The 19,424-nt window shown below is 39.5% G+C and overlaps 1 protein-coding gene across 1 annotated transcript; it reads left to right on the top strand.

Moving 5' to 3' along the window:
• The first annotated feature begins 4,269 nt into the window (after positions 1 to 4,269).
• Positions 4,270 to 19,114, top strand: MCUR1 (mitochondrial calcium uniporter regulator 1). Its single transcript, XM_010708315.2, is given in 11 exon segments — positions 4,270 to 4,389; positions 4,392 to 4,455; positions 4,755 to 4,868; positions 6,200 to 6,303; positions 9,203 to 9,258; positions 9,260 to 9,302; positions 10,911 to 10,952; positions 12,634 to 12,705; positions 15,208 to 15,261; positions 16,346 to 16,460; positions 17,666 to 19,114. Coding segments are annotated over 11 exon segments (804 nt in total). The 5' UTR covers positions 4,270 to 4,305; the 3' UTR covers positions 17,722 to 19,114.
• Positions 19,115 to 19,424: the final 310 nt, after the last annotated feature.

Below are 19,424 nucleotides of genomic sequence, written 5' to 3'. Positions count from 1 at the left end.
CAAAATGTTCCACCCTAAATAATCCTGGGGCCTGAGTATCTCTGCACAGGTTAAACTGCTCCACATACCATGGCTTCCATCCACAACCCTCTTGACAGAGCCTCAAAGTCATCTCTAAATTCCTTCACCTCTTCTCTGTGTGTGTACACACTGAAGGAAGGCAAAACTCCTCTGCTTCTTTCACCATCACGATTCAAGTAAGCCTTGTCCAGAGAAATAAAGAAGATCATAGCAAAAGTGACTGAAACAGATACAGGGCTTCTATTTTAATAATTGTGTTTGGATTTTTTTTTCCTGCACATGGAGCTTCCTCAGACATGCCCCTTATCACAAAGGAAGGCTCTGCATAATTAATTCTCTACATAATAGTCCCACTCCATAATTCATTTATTCATTCACTTGCTGTATAACTGTTTCTCTACTTAACTGATTCACTTCTGTAATAGTCCTCTGCATAATTGATTCGTATTGCTGTTGATTCTCACCATTCTTATTTAATACCAGAAATGATTCACTATATAACCGCTTCATTGCTTAACTCATTATCTGCACAATTGCTTGATATTGTAATTGATTCACTGCTTAACTGTCTCACAGGATAATGAACAGCAACTAATAGCCATCCACTTTTCACCTCCATTTCTATTCCCTGCCCAAAGCTGCCCTGATTACTATTTTACCCTCTCAGCCCACTGCTATCCCCAGTCTTACTCCAGAGCACTATAACAGGCTGCCCAGAGAGGTTGTGGAATCTCCTTCTCTGGAGTTACTCAAGATTCACCTAGATGCTTTCCTGTGTGATCTGCTGTAGGGAACCTGCTTTAGTTGTGGGGTTGGGATAATGATTCCCACTTCCTATGCCCACTGTTCTGTGATTCTGCTATCACCACTCCTTATTCTTATGCCTCCATCCCCTTCAGCATCCCTCCCTTTCCTCCCCCAGTTCTCACTCCAATTCTAAACCTTTGTGCTCATCCTTTCTGTCCCCCTTTCACTAGTCCACTCCTCCCCTTTCAAGCTCCTTGGAATTTACATCATGTTCCAAATCATCCATCACTATAAGCCAGACCTCCCACAAGCAATGGAGAAGCTACAAGGAAAGTCTTGCCTAACATGTCCTGCTGCAAGACTCCTGTAAGAAGTGAGATCAGGCTTGTGGGGAAATGAAGTTCTTATGAGCAACTTCTGTCACTCCTTGCACATAAAGAGAAAGGGAAAATCAGCAGGTCTTATGGAGAACCTCCTCCCAGACTTCCATCTTCCTGTGTACTGCAACTGGGAGTGCCTGCAACCCCTTTCTGTGCCATGTGAGCACCTGCTCCTGTCTTGACTTAGTGAAAGGTGGACAGTGCATCAATATGTGGTACATGAAGTCATTTGTAGGTTGGGAAGAGGGGATACTGGCCCAGACTGACCTCTGACAAAGGTGCTCGGTTCCAGTAGCTTTCAACACACATCGCATGTATCTGTTCATTCTACAAGTAAAGCATGCCTGATGAGAACACTGTAAGATTTAATATTCTTATGTAAATGCTATTTCTTGCTGCTACCAACTATAGTACTTGAACAAATATTATACCAGTGTCTTTCAAGAAATGAGAAATCACAGTGGGGCTATTTCTGACTATTGCCAGAGCTTCCATGGAGTGACACCGCGGGATTTCCACAAGGAGCTCAGAGCACAACTGTGATCTAAGACCCCCAAAGTGCTATTTAGCAACATACGAGTTCAGGTCAATTGCTTCAAACCTTCGCCAGAACCAAAGAGCTAGGATTGCAGCATACTTGCAGTCAGCACTATTAGCAGTTACTGCCATCTATGGGTAAGATCGTTTTAGCTTCATTACTCTCAGGAAGTGATTCTGATTCTTCGTAATAAATAATACAGCTATCCACATATCTAAACAATTGTAACATGAGAAATCACACTGTCATCACTGATTTCTCCACAAAAAAAAAAAAAAAAAGAAAATAATGATCAAGGACTTCAACTGTACATCCACCTGGAAAGGATGGGAAAAGATGTTAACAGTTAAAAGGATTATCTGCCACAGATTGGGAAAACAATGTCATCAATTTATTTTCCTTCCTCAGTATGTTGGGTGCCTCATTTGATTTAAAACCATTGGGACAAATGCATCCCTGATATAACACAACACTGAAATTACTCCAAATGCTCCTTATCATTTGCATATTAATTTGAATACCATTACAGCCTTTTTTTTTTTTTTTTTAATTCGCTTCAAAATGGGAAAGCATCAGTGATTTTCTTCCTTTTTCAGCCTGGGAGTTTTTTTAGCTTTTCCCATTTAGAATTAAGAGCTGTTCGGGGCATTCATCACCCCTGACAGCTGCTAATGCCCCTCATCTCTGCACAGTCACTGTGCTAAAATATTTGGAGAAAGTAACAGGACTATTTGTTTCTATTTTGGACTGCACCTTCCTCCTTTCAGTTCATTAGTCTTTCTGTGACAATGGCTAGTTCCAGATGCTTATGGGAAAAGAGAAAAACTTCCACAGCAGAAAATTAATGCAAGGCAATGGGAGTCAGCCCCTTCCTGTTGCAGGTAAGTACACTGTAAACTCTCTTTCGTAAGCCAACCACATCCATCTGAAAATTGACTTTGGTTTTTGTTCTCTCCTGATTTCTCTTAGGAATCTTGTTACAAGGACTGTTCTGTTGAGTAAAATCCTTTTAATTAGAAATCCACACTTATTCATGGCCACATTATACCAAATATTCCTTTACCAGAAAAGTACTTCTAAATAAAGTGTATTTTTCTCTGCCAACTATTCCATTCCTATCTTTAGTGGCTCTCCTCTGGACCCATTCCAAGAGCTCCACGTCCTTCCTTTACTGGGGGCCCCAGGCCTGGACGCAGCACTGCAGGTGGGACCTCACAAGAGCCGAGTAGAAGGGGACGATCACCTTCCTCTCCCTGCTGGCCACCCCTTTTTTTAATGCAGCCCAGAACACAGTTGGCCTTCAAGGCTGCAAGCGCACACTGCTGCTTCATGTCCAGCTTCTCGTCTACCAGGACCCTCAAGACCCTCTCCACAGGGCTGCTCTCAAGGGGTTCTTTGCCTAGTATAAATGTGGGATTGTCCTGTCCCAAGTGCAACACCTTGCACTTGGCCTTGTTGAACCTCATTAGGTTCACATGGGCCCACTTCTCAACAACTATATCGTGGTTTTCAAGCAGCACAGTAGCTTCCAGCCGTTCCTGTTTGTTTCCCAAGCAGTGTGCATTGGTGTAGAAACACTTCAGCTGGGCAGCTGGTCTTATCACTCCCTGAAAGGACAACTCCTTAGTTCCTTCTAGGGATCTCCCTTGAATTTCCCCATTGCCTTCTCCCGTTGCCCTGGCAATCTCTGTCTCATCATCACAGAGTTGTATGCACTGCAGTGTTTTCGGCACTTCTCAGAGCAGCGGGTCCTTCAAAGCCCTTTCCAACACTCTCTCCCCCTAGTCTACTTATGCCTTTGCAAGCCCTATCATGGGAAGGCTCGCTATCCCTCCCGCTTCCCCTTCACACCTAGCCCTCCCCATGAGTCCCGCTAGCTTTACCCAAGGACCTTTCTCCCTCTTTGAGAAAGGCAAACCCCATCTGTTGCCCACAAACCCAGAACCATGTGGGTGAGTTGTCTGTCAAAAAAAACGAAGTTGTGGCAATGGCATCAGCCCCAAAGCCAGGTATTTAAAGAAGTGATCCTTTGCCTTGTTCCTGTGCAGTTACCCAATACAGGAGGCAAAGAAGAAAAGATGAGATGTGCATTCAATTCTTTTAGCTGTTATGCCAAGACCCTGAAATCCCTTCTGATAGCACTTGACCCACATGTAGCCACATCATCTCTTCTGCCATGTGCTGCACGTGTTTCTGAACGGGATGCCAGTGAGAAGTTCTATACTATGAGTGTTGGAACAGCTGCCCATAGAGGTTGTGGATGCCCCATCCCTGGAGGTGGTCAAAGCCAGGTTGGATGGGGCCCTGGGCAGCCTTGTCTAGTATTAAATGGAAAGGTTGGTGGCCCTGCATGTGGCAGGGGGGTTGGAGATGCGTGATCCTTGAGGTCCCTCCCAACCTGGGCAATTCTGTGATTCTGTGGTGGTAACCACTGTGCCAGCGTCCGGCCCCAAGCACTCTCAGAGGCGTGACGCGGGAGGAGCAGCGAGGCTCCATCCGCAACGCCAAGCTCCACTCCGGAGGCGGAAACGGGTCGGCGACCGAGGCGGAAGGGAGGTGCACAGCCATGGCTTTCCGGTAGCGCCGGTAGTTTCTCTCTCTTCACTGGGAGCGGGCGGCATGGCCGCGAGGCGGGCGCTGTTCGTGCTGCGGCCCCACGGCGCCCTCCCGCCCGCTTCCGCCTCACGTCACCGCCTCACGCCCGCCGTCCGTGCGCGGTGGCCGCCATTAGCGGCGGCGCGGGGTGGGCGCGACGCTGCGGAGAGAGCGGTGAGAGCGGGGAGCGGAAAGCGTGGTTTGGAACGTTGATAAGTTCTGCCTCTCGGTGGGGTCCTTCTGGGATATGGGGGACCGGGGAGGTGTTTCGGAGGTGCGGCAGCGCTGCTATCGGTTTTCGTGCTTGTAGAAGTTAGCAGTCAGATCCCTTGGGGTTTTTGAGGCGGTCAGTGCACGTTGTGAAGGTGTGCGTTCCTTCGTTATTGCGGCCAGTAGGAAACTCCTGGAGTGCTCGCGTGTTGATTTCCTGTTATATCATAAAAATATGTCAACCTTCTGCTTGTCTTTCTCAGGTATAAGCAACACCGCGCCTTCATTTTTACAAAGCAAGGACAGCGTTTACTTGCTGGGAAATAGGAAGCTTTTTTTTGACACTCACGCTCTGGTGTGTCTCCTGGAAGGACATGGTAATTTGCAACACACGTCCCCTGGGTTGGATCATGGGTGGGTTCTTAGTTTGCTGAGTTTGCAGTATGCAGCTGTTTTGTAACGCGATTGAACGCAGACTGCTACGTAAAATGCAGCTCTTGGGATGGAGTGTAGAATGCCGTATAAAATATTCCTTCTCTTACCCTAAAACATAAGGAAGAGATCCTTCTGAGTTCATGATGTGTCTTCACTACCTCAGTAACACTAAGATAAAGGAGCATACAGCTAAATTGCTTTGTGATAGCACTGGAAAGCAGAGATCCCAGTCAATTTCTCCTCCTGTGTAGTTTCAGTCTTCGTGTGTGCCAGCCTAATTCTTAGGAAACTACAGTTCCTTTTGCTCGATTAGCATTCTGAGACATTAGTTTAATGAGCTCACAGAGCAGTTGTGTGAGCGCCAGGACACATGCATAGCAGCAGGAGGAAGGGTATTACCCCCTTTTGGTGATGGCAAATGGTTAGATCAGCTCTGCTGTTGTAAGTGAGTCACTCTCAGGCCCTAAATCTGCTTTTTAACACTAACCTGCTATGTATTTGAAACTATGTTTTATGATAGCTCACCATGTACAGAATTCAAAGTGTATTTTTATAGGGACTCAGGTGCTTGTAGGCCTAAAATCAGAGCTCTTCTCTGTTGGGAATTGCTGAGATTTCCCTATCTCCTGTGGTACTACTTACAGTATACTAAAAGTAGGTATCTGCTCTTGAATGTCAGGGTTCTTACTCATAAAAATAACCACATGAGAGATGGCATTCCATAGTGCTTTAAGAAAAATCTTCCAACATTTATCTTGCTGATATTGTAATAGTGCTGTACTACAGACACAGCTGTGTATATTACAGACAGGATTTTGGAGTGGAGGAGCTTGGTTGTATTGCCTGTTGGTTGTGCTCTACTAGTGCTACATAGAGAGGAATATGTTTTTTTACCTTTCATAACTGACTGCTTCTTTAAAAAGCTTTGTTATAAATATTAGAAATTGTTCATCAGCTGTCCTGATGTAGGTCTCTGAATGGAAAATGGCCTCAAGTTGCACTAGGGTAAGTTTAGGTTGGATATCAAGAAAAACTTCTTTACAGGAAGGGTTATTAAGCACTGGAATAGGCTGCCCAGGGAGGTGGTTGAGTCACCATCCCTGGGTGTGTTTAAAAACCATTTGGATGTGGTGCTCAGGGACATGATTTAGCAGAGGGTTGTTAGAGTTAAGGTAGTATGGTTAGGTCGTGGTTGGACTTCATGATCTTGAAGGTCTTTTCCAAGAAGCAATTCTGTGATTCAATGAATGTTGTTGTATTTTGTTTTGCTTAGGATTCACTACTCAGCAGTCAGAGGTGATTGTGTCTGCATTTGTGAAAATTGTGAACACCAACCTGGATATGATTTACAAGGACATGGTGACCAAAGTGCAGCAGGTTAGCTCAAAGAAGGTGGAAGGGTTAAAGACAACAGAAATCTAGTATGCCTGCTAATGAAGTGCACGTTGCTGTATTATTTACTGGTAGACAATGTTTAAAACTTTGAAAATGAATAGCTATCCATGTGTATCTACTGGCTAATGAGTTTTGTCTTGAATCTGTCACTTATCAAAGTGTTGTGATGGACCTTGAAACTTAGGAACTATGATCTGGTACAATGTTCATGAATAGGTATTTGTTTGTTTCTTTGTTTCTTCCTAGCTTTAATGTAACCTGTATAGAATTGCTGAAAAGGTTTTTACCCAGTCATAGGAGATACTGTATGCATGGATTTAACTAGTAACAGCTTCTATATTACTTTCCTCTCTAGTTTTACAGCAACAACGTGAAAGATTTCCTCCTGTAATTTACCATTCTGTTATGTAGTCTGTTTTTAAATTTATCTTTCTATCATGGTGACATTTATACTGTATTAGAATTGAGCAGAACTTCTTTGCATTGCTTTTAGTGTGTGGTTAGTGTAGTTGTGTATACTGATAATGCAAAGGAACAGTATGTTTTGGATACTGATATTGATAGTTATCTGTTTCCTTTGATGCATATGTTGTTCAAGGTATATTCTTAAGTCCACCCACATAGATAGATAGATATACACATATGTAAATCAGTGAGAGGAACTGAAGAAAACTTGCTTGAAAATGGACTAATAATTCTGAACATCTGGAGATCTACCCTAGTTTCCAGAAAATTATGTGGACTTGAATTGAATTTGTGAGGGAATGGCTGTTTTGTTTTTGAGAGGGAGCCCTTTGTCAGGCACATCTGTGTAAGCAAGCAGACATGAAAGTGTTGAATATTTTAGGCACATCTGACTCCAGAAATGAAATTGAAATTTAGAGTGAGACACAACTTGCTCTGTATGGAACTTAAGCATCTTTTGAATGTGATTCACAATATCTACTATGTTGGAATTCCCAGACACATAAGCGTATCAAATAGACCATGCTACTGGGAAGCAGTAAGTGAAGTACTGCTCTGTGAGGCTGGGATTCACAGCCCCAAGTCACTTTCCAAACAAAGGATTCAGATAATTTTGTGGTAACTGAGTTGCCATCTTAATGTGAGAAAACTGTAGTTGCTGTCTGCGTAGTATAATAGTCTTGACAGAATCACAGAATGGCCAGGGTTGGAAGGGACCTCAAGGATCACGCATCTCCAACCCCCCTGCCACATGCAGGGCCACCAACCTCCCCATTTAATACCAGACCAGGCTGCCCCATCCAACCTGGCCTTGACCACCTCCAGAGATGGGGCATCCGCAACCTCTCTGGGCAGCTGTTCTAGCACTTCACCACTTTCATAGTGAAGAACAGTGGGGCAGTTCATTAAGTAGTGGATTTTGCATCACCTTCTGTATGGGGAGGCTTCAGTCCATCTTTTCTAACTCTTAGATTCCAGCAAAGGCAGATGCAAAAGCACTCCCTTCTCCTATGCTGAATTTGCTCTGCAGTATATCAGAGAATGCATTGTTGAAGAGCCCTTTCTCCCACTATGTGTGTTTAACAACAAGCAGTTGTTGGCATCTGTACCTCCTCATATTCCCAGATTTTTGAAATGAAAGTAGATATATTTTTTTTCCCCCTTTTTCTGTGACTGTGCTAAATATGACCCTCAGGTGACTTTCTGTCATTGAAGTTCAACTGTACAAGCTTAATGGCATGCTCAGGAGGTGTGTATTGACCTGAACTCTGGTTAACATGGTAAATCTGTGCTTTGTTATAGTCTTTGCGTGGCCAAGGGCTCATATCAAAAGAGAATGAAGAACTGGAAGAGAATTTGGAAAACTGTGAATGTAGTTATTGCCATTAGGCCAAATGGATATGTAAGAGATAAATAAAAGCCTTGAAAAATACATGCACGTGTTCTATATGCATAGAAATGAGAAAGAGATGGAAAATGGAAGAAATCCTTTTAATGAGTTCAGTGAAGAGCAGAGAGAATAAAAATAAACTGAACACATCAGGGAATAAGAAAGGAGATATCCATGGCAATACTCTTTTTGTAGATCTTCTGTGATATTTCCAGTACACTGAGCAACTGCTCTTTTTTTAACTAGTCAGGTAGCCTAACATGGCATCTCCAGATGCTGCATAGTGCTGTAAATTAGAATATCATTACTTGCCAAAAACGAAGCTGCAGTGTCAGATTTGTAATGGTGTTAATCCAGAATCAAAAGCAAGGATCTGCTTATTAGTGCGAGACGTTTAGCAGAGAGAGGGGAGGGGAATCCCTGTTTGCATGTGGATAGAGTAGCATCTGAAGCAGTATGTACAGACCTTTCCACCCTCCAAAATGGAGGGGGATGCTTGTCTGTCTTCTGATAGCTCACTTCTGTCAGACTGAGAGTAGTGGTTAAAAGTGTAATTGTAGTGCACCCTTCTGCTTAGCTGAATAGAAAAGTGGAGTGAGCTCTCTTCCACAGCAAAGTGGAAAAGGAGGAAATTACAAGAGTAGGGTAGCACTGGGGAGTCTTGGTGTGAAAGCTGGCTTTCCTTGTTTAGCACAGGGGCATTTTTTCTCCCTAATGCCTTTGCTAGGTTAAGAATTTGAAGACTTAGAAGAAACCAGATCCTAGGCTATTACTTGAATTATTCTGATCTGTGTTAGCACTGCTGATTTTTTTTTTTTCCCCAAACATTACTAACACTTTAGCACAACTTGCTTGTTTTGTCACTTTCTCTTAATTTATCTCGCCTTCTTTGAAACTAAGATAGTCAATCTTAAATTGCCAGATCAAAGATTTAGGAGTACCTGATTAGCCTGTTGTATTTGTATGGACAGGTGAGAAAAAACATTATGGTTATATGTTCTGAGGCTTGTCTTCTATCTTTTATAGGAGATTGCTCTTCAACAAATAATGTCCCATATTGGTGGATTGAAAAGGACATGATTATATTGGAAAAAGTGAGTTTTCAGCACTTCGTTCAGAAAATGAGGTAAAATCAGTATCTTGGACTTGTGGTACTTAGCTTTATTAAGGATGTAAAAAAGTGTTTTGTATCCAAGGGGTGCTAATATGGGTTAACACCAATTTAATAATCTCACAAAGGGGCAGAATACACCCTCAGCAAGTTTGCAGGTGATACAAAGCTGGGAGGAGATGCTGACTCAAAGACTGTTGATGTCCGTCCATCCAGATGGAAGCTGGGAAAATAGGCTGTTAGGAATCTTGTGAAGTTTGGCAAAAACTTAAATCATCCTGATCACACATGAGATAAAAAAATAAGACAATGAGGAGGGAAGAAACTACTGAGCAGTAGGGCATAAATTGTTGATGCAGCTGCTGCTCTTTTTTGTTCCGATAATTTTCGTACATTAGAATTAATAGAAAGTGCTACAACTATTCTTATTTCATATGTCTTTTGAAAGAAGCAGTGATAGAATAATTTAGCTAAGAAGGGACTGCTAGAGACCATTAAGGGAGTTGCTGGCTGTGTTTTGATTACCATTTAGCAATTTCTTTTTAAGGCTAAACAAGCACATTGCTTGCTGTCTCGCACGCTCTTTCTCTTTTCACTCTCCACTCCTATGCCACTTGCTGCAGTCTCCCATCATCTTGGTGGCTCTCCATTGAGCTTGTTCCAGTATGCCAACATTTGTCTTGTACCGAGGAGCCTAAAGCTGGACACAACTTTTCTGATGTAAGCTCACAAATGCTAAGCATGAGGGAGTAGTCAGTTACTTTTGGCTGTGTTTACTCTTGCTGATACCATCCTGTGCATTTGGCCACCTGTAGTGCTGTGGGACAGTGCTGGCTTCTGTCTTGTGCTGTTGTTTGGAAATATGCAGTACTGATTGAGTACACACATGTACAGGTGGGTCTGTCTACAAACATATTCAGGATATAAATGAAGTTAAACCACGTTCATTCTGCCTTCTGTTGTGGTTTAAACTGGCAGGTGGCTGAGCACTGCACTGTCATCCACTCATTCCACCATCGCTTCCCAGTGGGATGTGGGAGAGAATTAAAAAATAATAATAAAATAGAACCCACGGGTTGAGATAAAACTATTTACTAAAGTAGGGAAAAGGAAAATAATTATGTCTGTATAACAGATATAACAAGTGATGCCCAAGTAGTTGCTCACCACCCCCTGACCAATGCCCAGCTAGCCTGCCAAACAATGGTAGAGAAAGAGAGATGAACTCCAATTCCACTTAGAACTCCTTCTGCTTGATATCCTATGGTATGGAATATCCCTTTGGTCAGTTTAATTCAACTGTTTTAATTCTGTTCCTTCCCAGCTCCCTGGGCCCTTTGCTGCAAGTAGTCTTGGCTCTGTACTACACTGCTTAGCAGGCAACTGTAAATACCAGTGTGTTATCAGCATTGTTTTTCTCCTAGAACTAAAACATAGCATCATATCAGAAGCTCTGAAGAAAAACATCCAATTCCAACAATTCCATCCCAGCTGAAACTAAGACACCTTCCTTTCACAGTATGGATTATAATCATTGCTACTGTTCTTACAAATTGGTTTGCATGTATAGATTGTCAGTTTTTGTGTACAATACTAAAGTGTACATTTATTCTGCTCTCCCAGAAAATAAAACTTGAACTCCAGCAGATAAAGAAGCAAGTCATGGTAAGACACTGTACCACCATGATCAAGAATTAACGCCTGTCTTATTTGCTTAAAAAAAAATGTGGCTGTTGTGATTTTATTGTAAAGGTTGTGTTTGATTGTTGTAATTTAAATTGGTGGGTTAGAATGGGCTGCAACTAAGTTGATTTCACACATATTTAATTTATGGCGACAGAACTGTGAACCTACTGTGTAGTTACACAAAGTACTGAATTAAAATTAAACTGTCCAGAATTTAAAATAGACTTAGCCAGTAAATTTAGGACCAGTAGTTTGGTCCCACTTGTTTGTTAGCAAATGACCTTAGCAAGAAAAATAATTTTTGGAGGAAACTCGGGTTTATGATCTGCAGGTTCTTCTTAGCTTTAATAATCAGTGCTGTGTTTCTGCTCTTTGTAGTTTACTTCTCCTGACTAACAGTCAAAATACCTTTCTCTCAAGATTGTTTCAAAACCTGTTACTTAGATGAATGTGTAGCTTTTATGCAGATAGAAATTCTTGCAAGAATTACTAAGATTGGAAAACTGTTTTGTTATGAAGTGCTTAATGCACACTGGCTTTCAGAATACTGTTTTTAAAATACATTCAGCATCTGATTTTTGTCTTGTAACTTATTTTATTGTTCACTTGCATATAAATGAGTTAGCATATTCACTGGTAGAACATGAAGGATCTGAGTCATCTTTAAGTTAGGTGTCTTTAAATTTAACTTTTTACTGTATAGATAAAATGATAATTGTAATAATTACATTTGCTCATGCTTTTTTTCTGAAGGACAAAATGACACAGTGCTGTAAAGACTTCAAAATATTTCAGATTTTTCATTAAATTGTAACATTGTGCAGTAATGATATCTAATTACAACACAGTTAAAGTTCAAAAATCCTAGCATAGAAATTGAATGTCATTATTATTTGTATTAACTTAATGAAGTCTTGTCTAGCTGACATTGGTCTACTTGAGAGATGTTTACTTGTTTTTAACTGCAGAATATCCCAGAACATCATCAATCTCTTGGTTCTCCCACACACTCATCTGATCAGCAGTTTGTCTTATGACAAAGTGTCATCTGGCTAGAATTCCTGCTGGGAAGTTAGTATTAGTTAGTTGTCACTAAGAAAAGTAGGGATTGCTTAGGGCTATCCATGAAACAAAATACTCAGTGATAGTTTTAGAAGTTACGTGTTTAAAAATTTTCTGTCTTCTTAGTTGTCAGTCGTTCTTTTCTGAGAGCCTGGATGCTGTCTTCAGAACCAGATTTCTTTTTAAATTTTAAAGTTGGAAACTGTTTTTAAAGTATCTTGAGTATCAAGATTCCTTCACAGAAGTCCAATTTACGAGTGTGCTTAGGCAAGGAGTTCTAAAAGTAGTGAGTTATGGGTTTATGAACCATTCCCAGAATTTGTAGAAGGTTGTGTTCTTCATCAACTCTTGCTTTGAGTGTTCTGGTGTAAGAGTAGTTATTACTTTTTGATTTGTTCCAGTGAGAATGAATTCACCCTACAGAACACGAGTGGAAAGGCAGGAACGCTTGTACTTTGGAAATTTATGCACATTGTGTCTTTAGAATCCAGTTCCTCTCTAATTAAAAAGAGACGCAGTATTTTTGTCTAACTTTTTTTGCTTACAATTAAATAGAAATTCTTGCTCACTGCTTTATCATTTGTGTTCTTTCCATAAGGATGAAATTACCAAAGTTCGTGCAGATAACAAACTAAACCTAAACCTAGAGAAGAGCAGAGTAAAAGAATTGGTAAGTTCTGATTGCTTTCTTCTGGTAACATCTAAACATTGAATAATCTCCAAATTTGGATAAGAACATCAATTTAATAGTAATCTGTAGTATTATTCCTTTTCAAGATGCTATTAATCCAAATTACTCATCCTTATGCTGCTGTAGTACGAGGTACTGTGGGTTTTTTTGTATGTCTGTCTCTTTTGATATTGTTTCCATATCAGTATTAACGTACTCAGTTAAATATTCTGACTAGCTGCCTCGAGATTTTCTGTACTGTTAGCATAGCACTATTTTCTCATTGAATTAAGTATAAACATTTCATTTTCTTGCCATTATTGAGGATGTTTCCTTTCCCTATAGCAAGAGGCTTCAGTGTGGCTAGTTTGTCAGGCAGTACCTGTTGTGAAAGTAGTTGTGATTAATTTTTATTGGAACTGATACTGTTTCTAATCGTTTTTGACTATGAAATATCTGGCAGAGCTGAGTGGACAATCTGGTTTTAGATCTTCTTTGAATAGTTTTTAGGAACTTGAATTGCATCATCAAAGAGGACAGATCTTTTAGTGACATTTTACTGCAAATTTTGTTTGCAACTCAGTCGTTTTATCACAGGTAGGTAATGAAGAAGTAATATTTACTTGCAATCTCAACAGAACTGTTTGGATAGAAGTCATTTTTTGGTGTGTGTTCTAAGTGCTGAAGGAGATTATCTTAATTTGCAAGCGCTCACGTCAGCCTTTTCTAACGTTTCAAACTCTAAGTGCTTTATCTTTTAATAACTCCATTCCATTTTACTTTTCCTGGAGAAGTCTTCATTAGCTAATGCACACCTGCTTATGCCCTGATGTATATCTGCAGTGATACAGATTGAATTGGAAAATCTTGAAGCATGGAACAAATTTTCACTTATATTCACGTGTCTTAAGTTTGCTGTTTAAAAACATCAAGATGCATCTGGCAGAACTACATTTCTCTGCTTTGCAAAAAAAACCATGGATTTAAGGGGAAATCTCCCAGTTTAATTTTGGGGGGGGGGTTAACCTTGCCTTTCCTCTTCTTACGTGCTTATGTTATTACAGACATGTCTTGGTCTTTTGTAACAGAAGGATTGTTTATTGTTTATTTTAAATGTAATGCCACGTTTGATAGTGATAATCAGTTTATTAATGTGGGGTCCCATTCACTCAGAATCATAGAATGGCTTGGATTGGGGACTTTAAAGACCATCATGCTGTGGGCTGTGTTGCCACCCATCAGGCTGCCCAGATCCCATTCAACCTGACTTTGAACACTTCCAGGGATGGGGCATTGCTATGTTAAACTTGACTTCAGACATGATTTTTAAAAATTGTATTGTTTTGTCATCTTAACACTTTGAAGAATTTTACTTTGAGGCAATATATGCTACTGAATTTTTTTGTCCTTGTCATCAATTTGCAGAATTTAGCAACACGTGTTTTATTAATTATAGACCTGTTATTGTTTGTCTCTTCTATTTTTTTTTTCCTACATTTGTAGCCTTGTGCTGTTTCTTAATTGGATCTTTGGATCTATTAAAAGTTTGAATAGTGTTCTGGGTAATTTAAAGAGAGTTTTCAACGCTGAGGCATTTATGCAGATTAGTCTGAGTTTGATATCAAAGTGGAATAAGCCTCTAGACTGGAAGGAAAAAAAAAGCAACTTTCCACTTGGGAATGTCAGTAGATGAGGTTATCACTGTGTGACAGGATTCTGAGATGGGAGCCTGATGACCTTAATACTCTGCACTATAGACTGGTGGCTTAGCAGCTGTCCTAGGAGTAATTGAATTGCTCAGTAGTGGATAGGAACCATTACATATGTCAAATAATGCCAGTTCATGAGTCAGAAAGGTACCTGCCTGCCTTAAATGTATGCTTCTTGAATCTGGATTTACCTTTCCTTGAATCCAGATAACTACAGTTTATAAGTAAGCCAGGACTTCTGACTTGCAGTATTTTCTTTCACCAGTGACTTACCGTGAGATACAAATGCTACATGTTTACCAAATACAGCATTTTCGGGGCTGTTCCTCAAGTACTGTTCTGACCATTGCAAAATGTTGAGCAGAGAATGCCTGTAATGCTGGTGAAACATCTTTGGTAGCTGAGTTTGCTACGATAACTTAAAAACTACTCTCCTTACTGAAGAAGGTGGATGGTTCAGTCTTGGTGTTTGTATTCTCTGAGTTAGTTATCTGTCCCATTTACTCTTCAGAGTCACAGGTCTTTGGCAGAAGTGCAAATCTGCCAACTTTTCTGCCATCTGGTTTTTAGCGTATAGCATTGTTCCAGAGTGTGCTGAGCACCTGTGTACATTCAGCTTTCCAATGACAGCAGTCACCTTTCAGTAGTATCTTTCAGGTGTTGTCAGACAGTGTGGTTGTTCAGATTCAGTTTTGTGGAACACTGGGAAACAGAGAACAGAAAAGGAATCATGCTTTGGGAAAAGCCTTGAAGACAACAAAGTATTTATCTGTCTGTTGTTTTTCCCTTCCAGTATTCACTTAATGAAAGAAAACTACTTGAAATGAGGACAGAAATAGTGGAACTGGTAAGAACTTGGTAGCTTGTTATTATATAACAAAGCTTTTTTTCTTGTGTTACAGAGCTGGTATTCTTTTTTGAAGCTGCTCAAGCTCTTAGACCCTTCAATGTACAAAATGTCATTGAGATTTATTGTTTTTCTGTGTATTGCCATGGTGGTACAGACAAATGAGGTGTCTACAGAATAAAAAGGCTGATGTATATTATTAGATCTACACGCACACATAACCTGTTCAGTTGGCTATTTTTTGTTGTTGTTGTTTTGAAACTTTATGTATGTAGTATTTTTCTCTATACAGAATTTTATACTTATGGTTATTTTTCTTTTAAATCAGTGACTTTTTCCATGTTCAGTAGAACTGAATTTGAGTTCATTTTAAAGGAGGCTTTTACTAAAGTATTCCTCTTAATTTTGCTTCATTTCTGTACTGTAGAAAATTAGTCACAGGAAGACCTTTGGCCTTAAATCATTAATTGATTACAATGTTTCAGTAGTGCTGATTTGAAAACAGCAGCAGCAGAGCAGCTGTTGTTCTGAGTTTGAGCTTTCAGCTTTCTGAGTAACAATTTAATCTCATTTTTTTTCTATGAAGTCCTGTCTTCTGTCATAATCAGATTCTGACTGTCATTCTTTAGGTGTTTTTGTAGTGGAATTCAGTGCAAGATGAAGACACGTTTTTATACATCAAATACCTAGTCTGATATTTCTAAGGATCCATAAATTTTCATGCTCTTCCAGTATGTTTCTGTCACAAGAGTCTTCTAGACTTCTCAACAGCTGTTATAATTGAGATGTGACTTGAACATCTGTGGGCCAGAGGACAGATTAAAGTGAGTGATTATGCTGCTGGATTGAGATAAGACACCCACTTTTACCATGTTCTAGATTACATCTTAATGAACATGTAATGAAAATTTACTGAGTTCAGTTCCTTAGATAGGCAAGCAAGGAAAAAACTTGTTTGCTTTGAGTGCAAATTACTTCATTAACACACATTTAAGGAAGAGTTGGAAGTACAGCTTAGAGGAACGGGTTACATTTCTTAATAAACGTGGAACTGTTCAAATTATAAGTTTGTTTTATCTTCTAGCACGCACAACAGGATCGAGCTCTGACCCAAACAGACAGAAAAATAGACACAGAAGTTGCTGATCTGAAAACAATGCTGGAATCGCACAAACTCGATAATATTAAGTACTTAGCAGGTAAGACATCTGGTGGTGGGCCTGCTAAATTGAACAGTGTTTTAGCAAGTTGTCCATTGACTGTATTCATGAAGGCCCTGGTTCAAAGAAAATATGAGTACTTTAAGTAGTCTCAGTCAATATCAGCAGCATTATTACCAGAGAAAGTTGTCTGTAATTTGCAGCTGTATTTTGCAGGGACTATGCCTGTATGCTCTTTCCATTCTTTGTATTGCAGTCGTGTGTGAGAAATCTAAAAGATTGGCTGTCAGTAAGAGTAAAAGGCTTCATCTGTGCCCAGCTTAATTTATAAAAGCAGCCTGCATTTATCTGTCTGATTGAGCTCTATCTACAAAATTGAATGCTTCTGTTTTCCTGGGTGTTCATTATCAAATTCTCCAAATACTTATTTTGCAGGCACGTGCATTGGGAACAAATAAGTTATTGCTCTTGTAGGAAAAATGTCAAAATATTAAAGTTATCAAAATCTGTAGCACTATTAAATGAACAGGATTACAGGAGAAGTTATTCTTTTGATTTAGACTTCCTGATTATTCTTTCACAGCAGGTTTTGTCACGAGTACATCTACAGTACTGTACTATAGGGGTATGCTTTACAGAGAACCATTACTGAAAAATAAAAGGCAACTTATTAAAGTGAGAGGAAGTTCTTTCTTCCATCATCCCTACTATCATGGAAGTTTAAAAAAAAAGAAGCAAAATATGTTTACTTGAATTGCTTCCTTTGCAAACAGTAGCAAAAATCTTCTGTGTGTATGTCTGGAAACCAAAAGTTGATTACATTCACTAGAAATAATAAAAAAAAAAAAACCCACAAAACACAAATTGATAAGCTATAATAAAGTAGTTTGCATTTATTTTTATCAATACTTGAATCCTGTTATTCCTCATTTTACAACTAACTTGCCATTTTGATCTTTTTTCGAATGGTAAGCAGCTAAGGTGGGTTTTTTTTCCAACCTTTGATAGTTTTCCAGTCCAGTTCCTGCACATTCCTTTTCCCTCCTTCTTCTTTGTCATTTCTGTGTCCCTCTGCCTTGAAATTGTTTGTGTTTTGTAAATTAAAAAGCCTACTTTCTTACATGGGAAAGAAGTGGTGATTATATCTTTAGCAGTGCAGTAATATGTGTACTTAGGTTTCTGAAGATATATTTCAAGAGCTAATGATTCCTTATCTGTCTTCTCCACTTCTTTTTTTCTTTCAGGTTCAGTCTTTACATGCCTTACTGTAGCACTGGGATTTTATCGTTTATGGATGTAATAAAGCATCACTTTCAAGGGACTTCTACTGTCTTGTTTTCTGAAAAAGAAAAAAATTCTTTGCTTGAACTTCAACCAAGTCTTGAATGTTTTATTTATTTTTTGTGAAGAAGACTGTACTGAGAATGTAACCAAAGACGTGCCTGGAAACAAACTGTACATATGTCATGCCTGTTTTGAACCTTACCTCTGATCAAAGCACTTGTGCTATTTTCCTTCATTCTGAACTGCAGTATGCCTTGCTGTTGCAAAGTGCCACATAAGCAAAGACTGACATTCATACCAATTGTATGGGGCTGCATGCACTAGGAATTACCTTTTGTTGTCTGTTCAGATGTGCTTACCAGAGTCAGTTGCATCTATTGGACTGGAATTGTGATTATTAGTATAAAACTGAAACTAAATGTTTTGTGGCTTGGAAGCACTCTTGTTTAAGTAGGGTTTGTGTTAACTGAATCATGCTTACTTCTCTCCTTCTAACACTTGATCATACAGTTACTGTGATCAAATATGTCTTGCCATTTTTATAACAGTACAGTCATCAGCTTCTTTTTCAGATGACCATCGAATCAATCATCTTTCATGAGGACTGTGTAATGGTAGCAGTGTTTGCTGCTAGTTCTGCTTTTAATCTATCTGTAGGTTTTTTACTAACTCACCTTTTTATACATAAGTTTCTGATACTCATTCCATATGCTAATTTTTAACTTAACCACTGTAACTGGGAGTTTGAAATGCTGTAAAATACACTGGTTTTACTTCATGGTTAGATTATACAAACTGTCTCTGGTGCTGCTTCCTTGTTGGAAAGGAATTGGTGCTTCTGGAAAGGATATTTTTTTAGTGGGTGGTTATGAGGCAGTGTCATACATGAGGGAACTGCAGTGTTGTCTGTCTTCTGTTTATTTTCTTGTCTTATTAAAAAAATCCTACTGGTACTTCAAATGTGGAACTTGGATAGTGATTATAATGATGAAAGTGGTAATGGAGATCTATAAGGATATTTAAACTCATTCTGAGCAAGACCTTGTGAACTAGCAAATGCAACTGAAAGCTACAAATGAAAGCATCCTGTGTATCCAGGTACATATACCCATCATTCTTCCATTCAGGAAGTAACAGGTTTAGTAATAGTCATCTGTGTTCCTTCATTTAAGGGAAATATTGTCTTCTTGCTTCTTAGGAAAAGAGAATGACCTGTGCACTGGTAATAAATGCTGTTAGAGGACAATCTGGCTTTGTTTAATGAAAGTAAAACTGTCTGACTACTCTGTGCGTGTCATAAAAGCTATTTAACTCTTTTGGTGGTTGCCAATGCAAACCGATTAGAGGACAAGCAGATGTATGGCTGAGGGTGCAAACTTGAAATAAAGAATTTCATATATTTCATAGAATTATGATGTTTTCATTATAAGTACAACTTTTTCAGTTAATCTGAATGTAATTACTTTAAGGTAAGTCATTGTTCATGAGACTGAAAGCTAAGACTGAAAGCAAAGTCAGCAGCCACTAGAACACTCCGAAGAGGAAAGAGCAGTCAATAGAGATGATTAATTTGCAATAATAGTTTCCCTGTGCTAATTTAAACAGCTCCTCTAAGTTGAATGAATCTGTACTCAAGTTCTTCACTTTCTTGTTGGCTTTTTTTTAAGAAAACATTTTTTGCACATTTTGTACATTTTGACCTTCACTATTTGAGGAAGT

This window comes from Meleagris gallopavo, chromosome 3 (genome assembly GCF_000146605.3).
Source record: "Meleagris gallopavo isolate NT-WF06-2002-E0010 breed Aviagen turkey brand Nicholas breeding stock chromosome 3, Turkey_5.1, whole genome shotgun sequence".
Lineage (NCBI taxonomy): Eukaryota > Metazoa > Chordata > Aves > Galliformes > Phasianidae > Meleagris > Meleagris gallopavo.
Note: the sequence above shows the minus strand (reverse complement) of the source record. Positions and strands in the feature narration are given on the sequence as shown.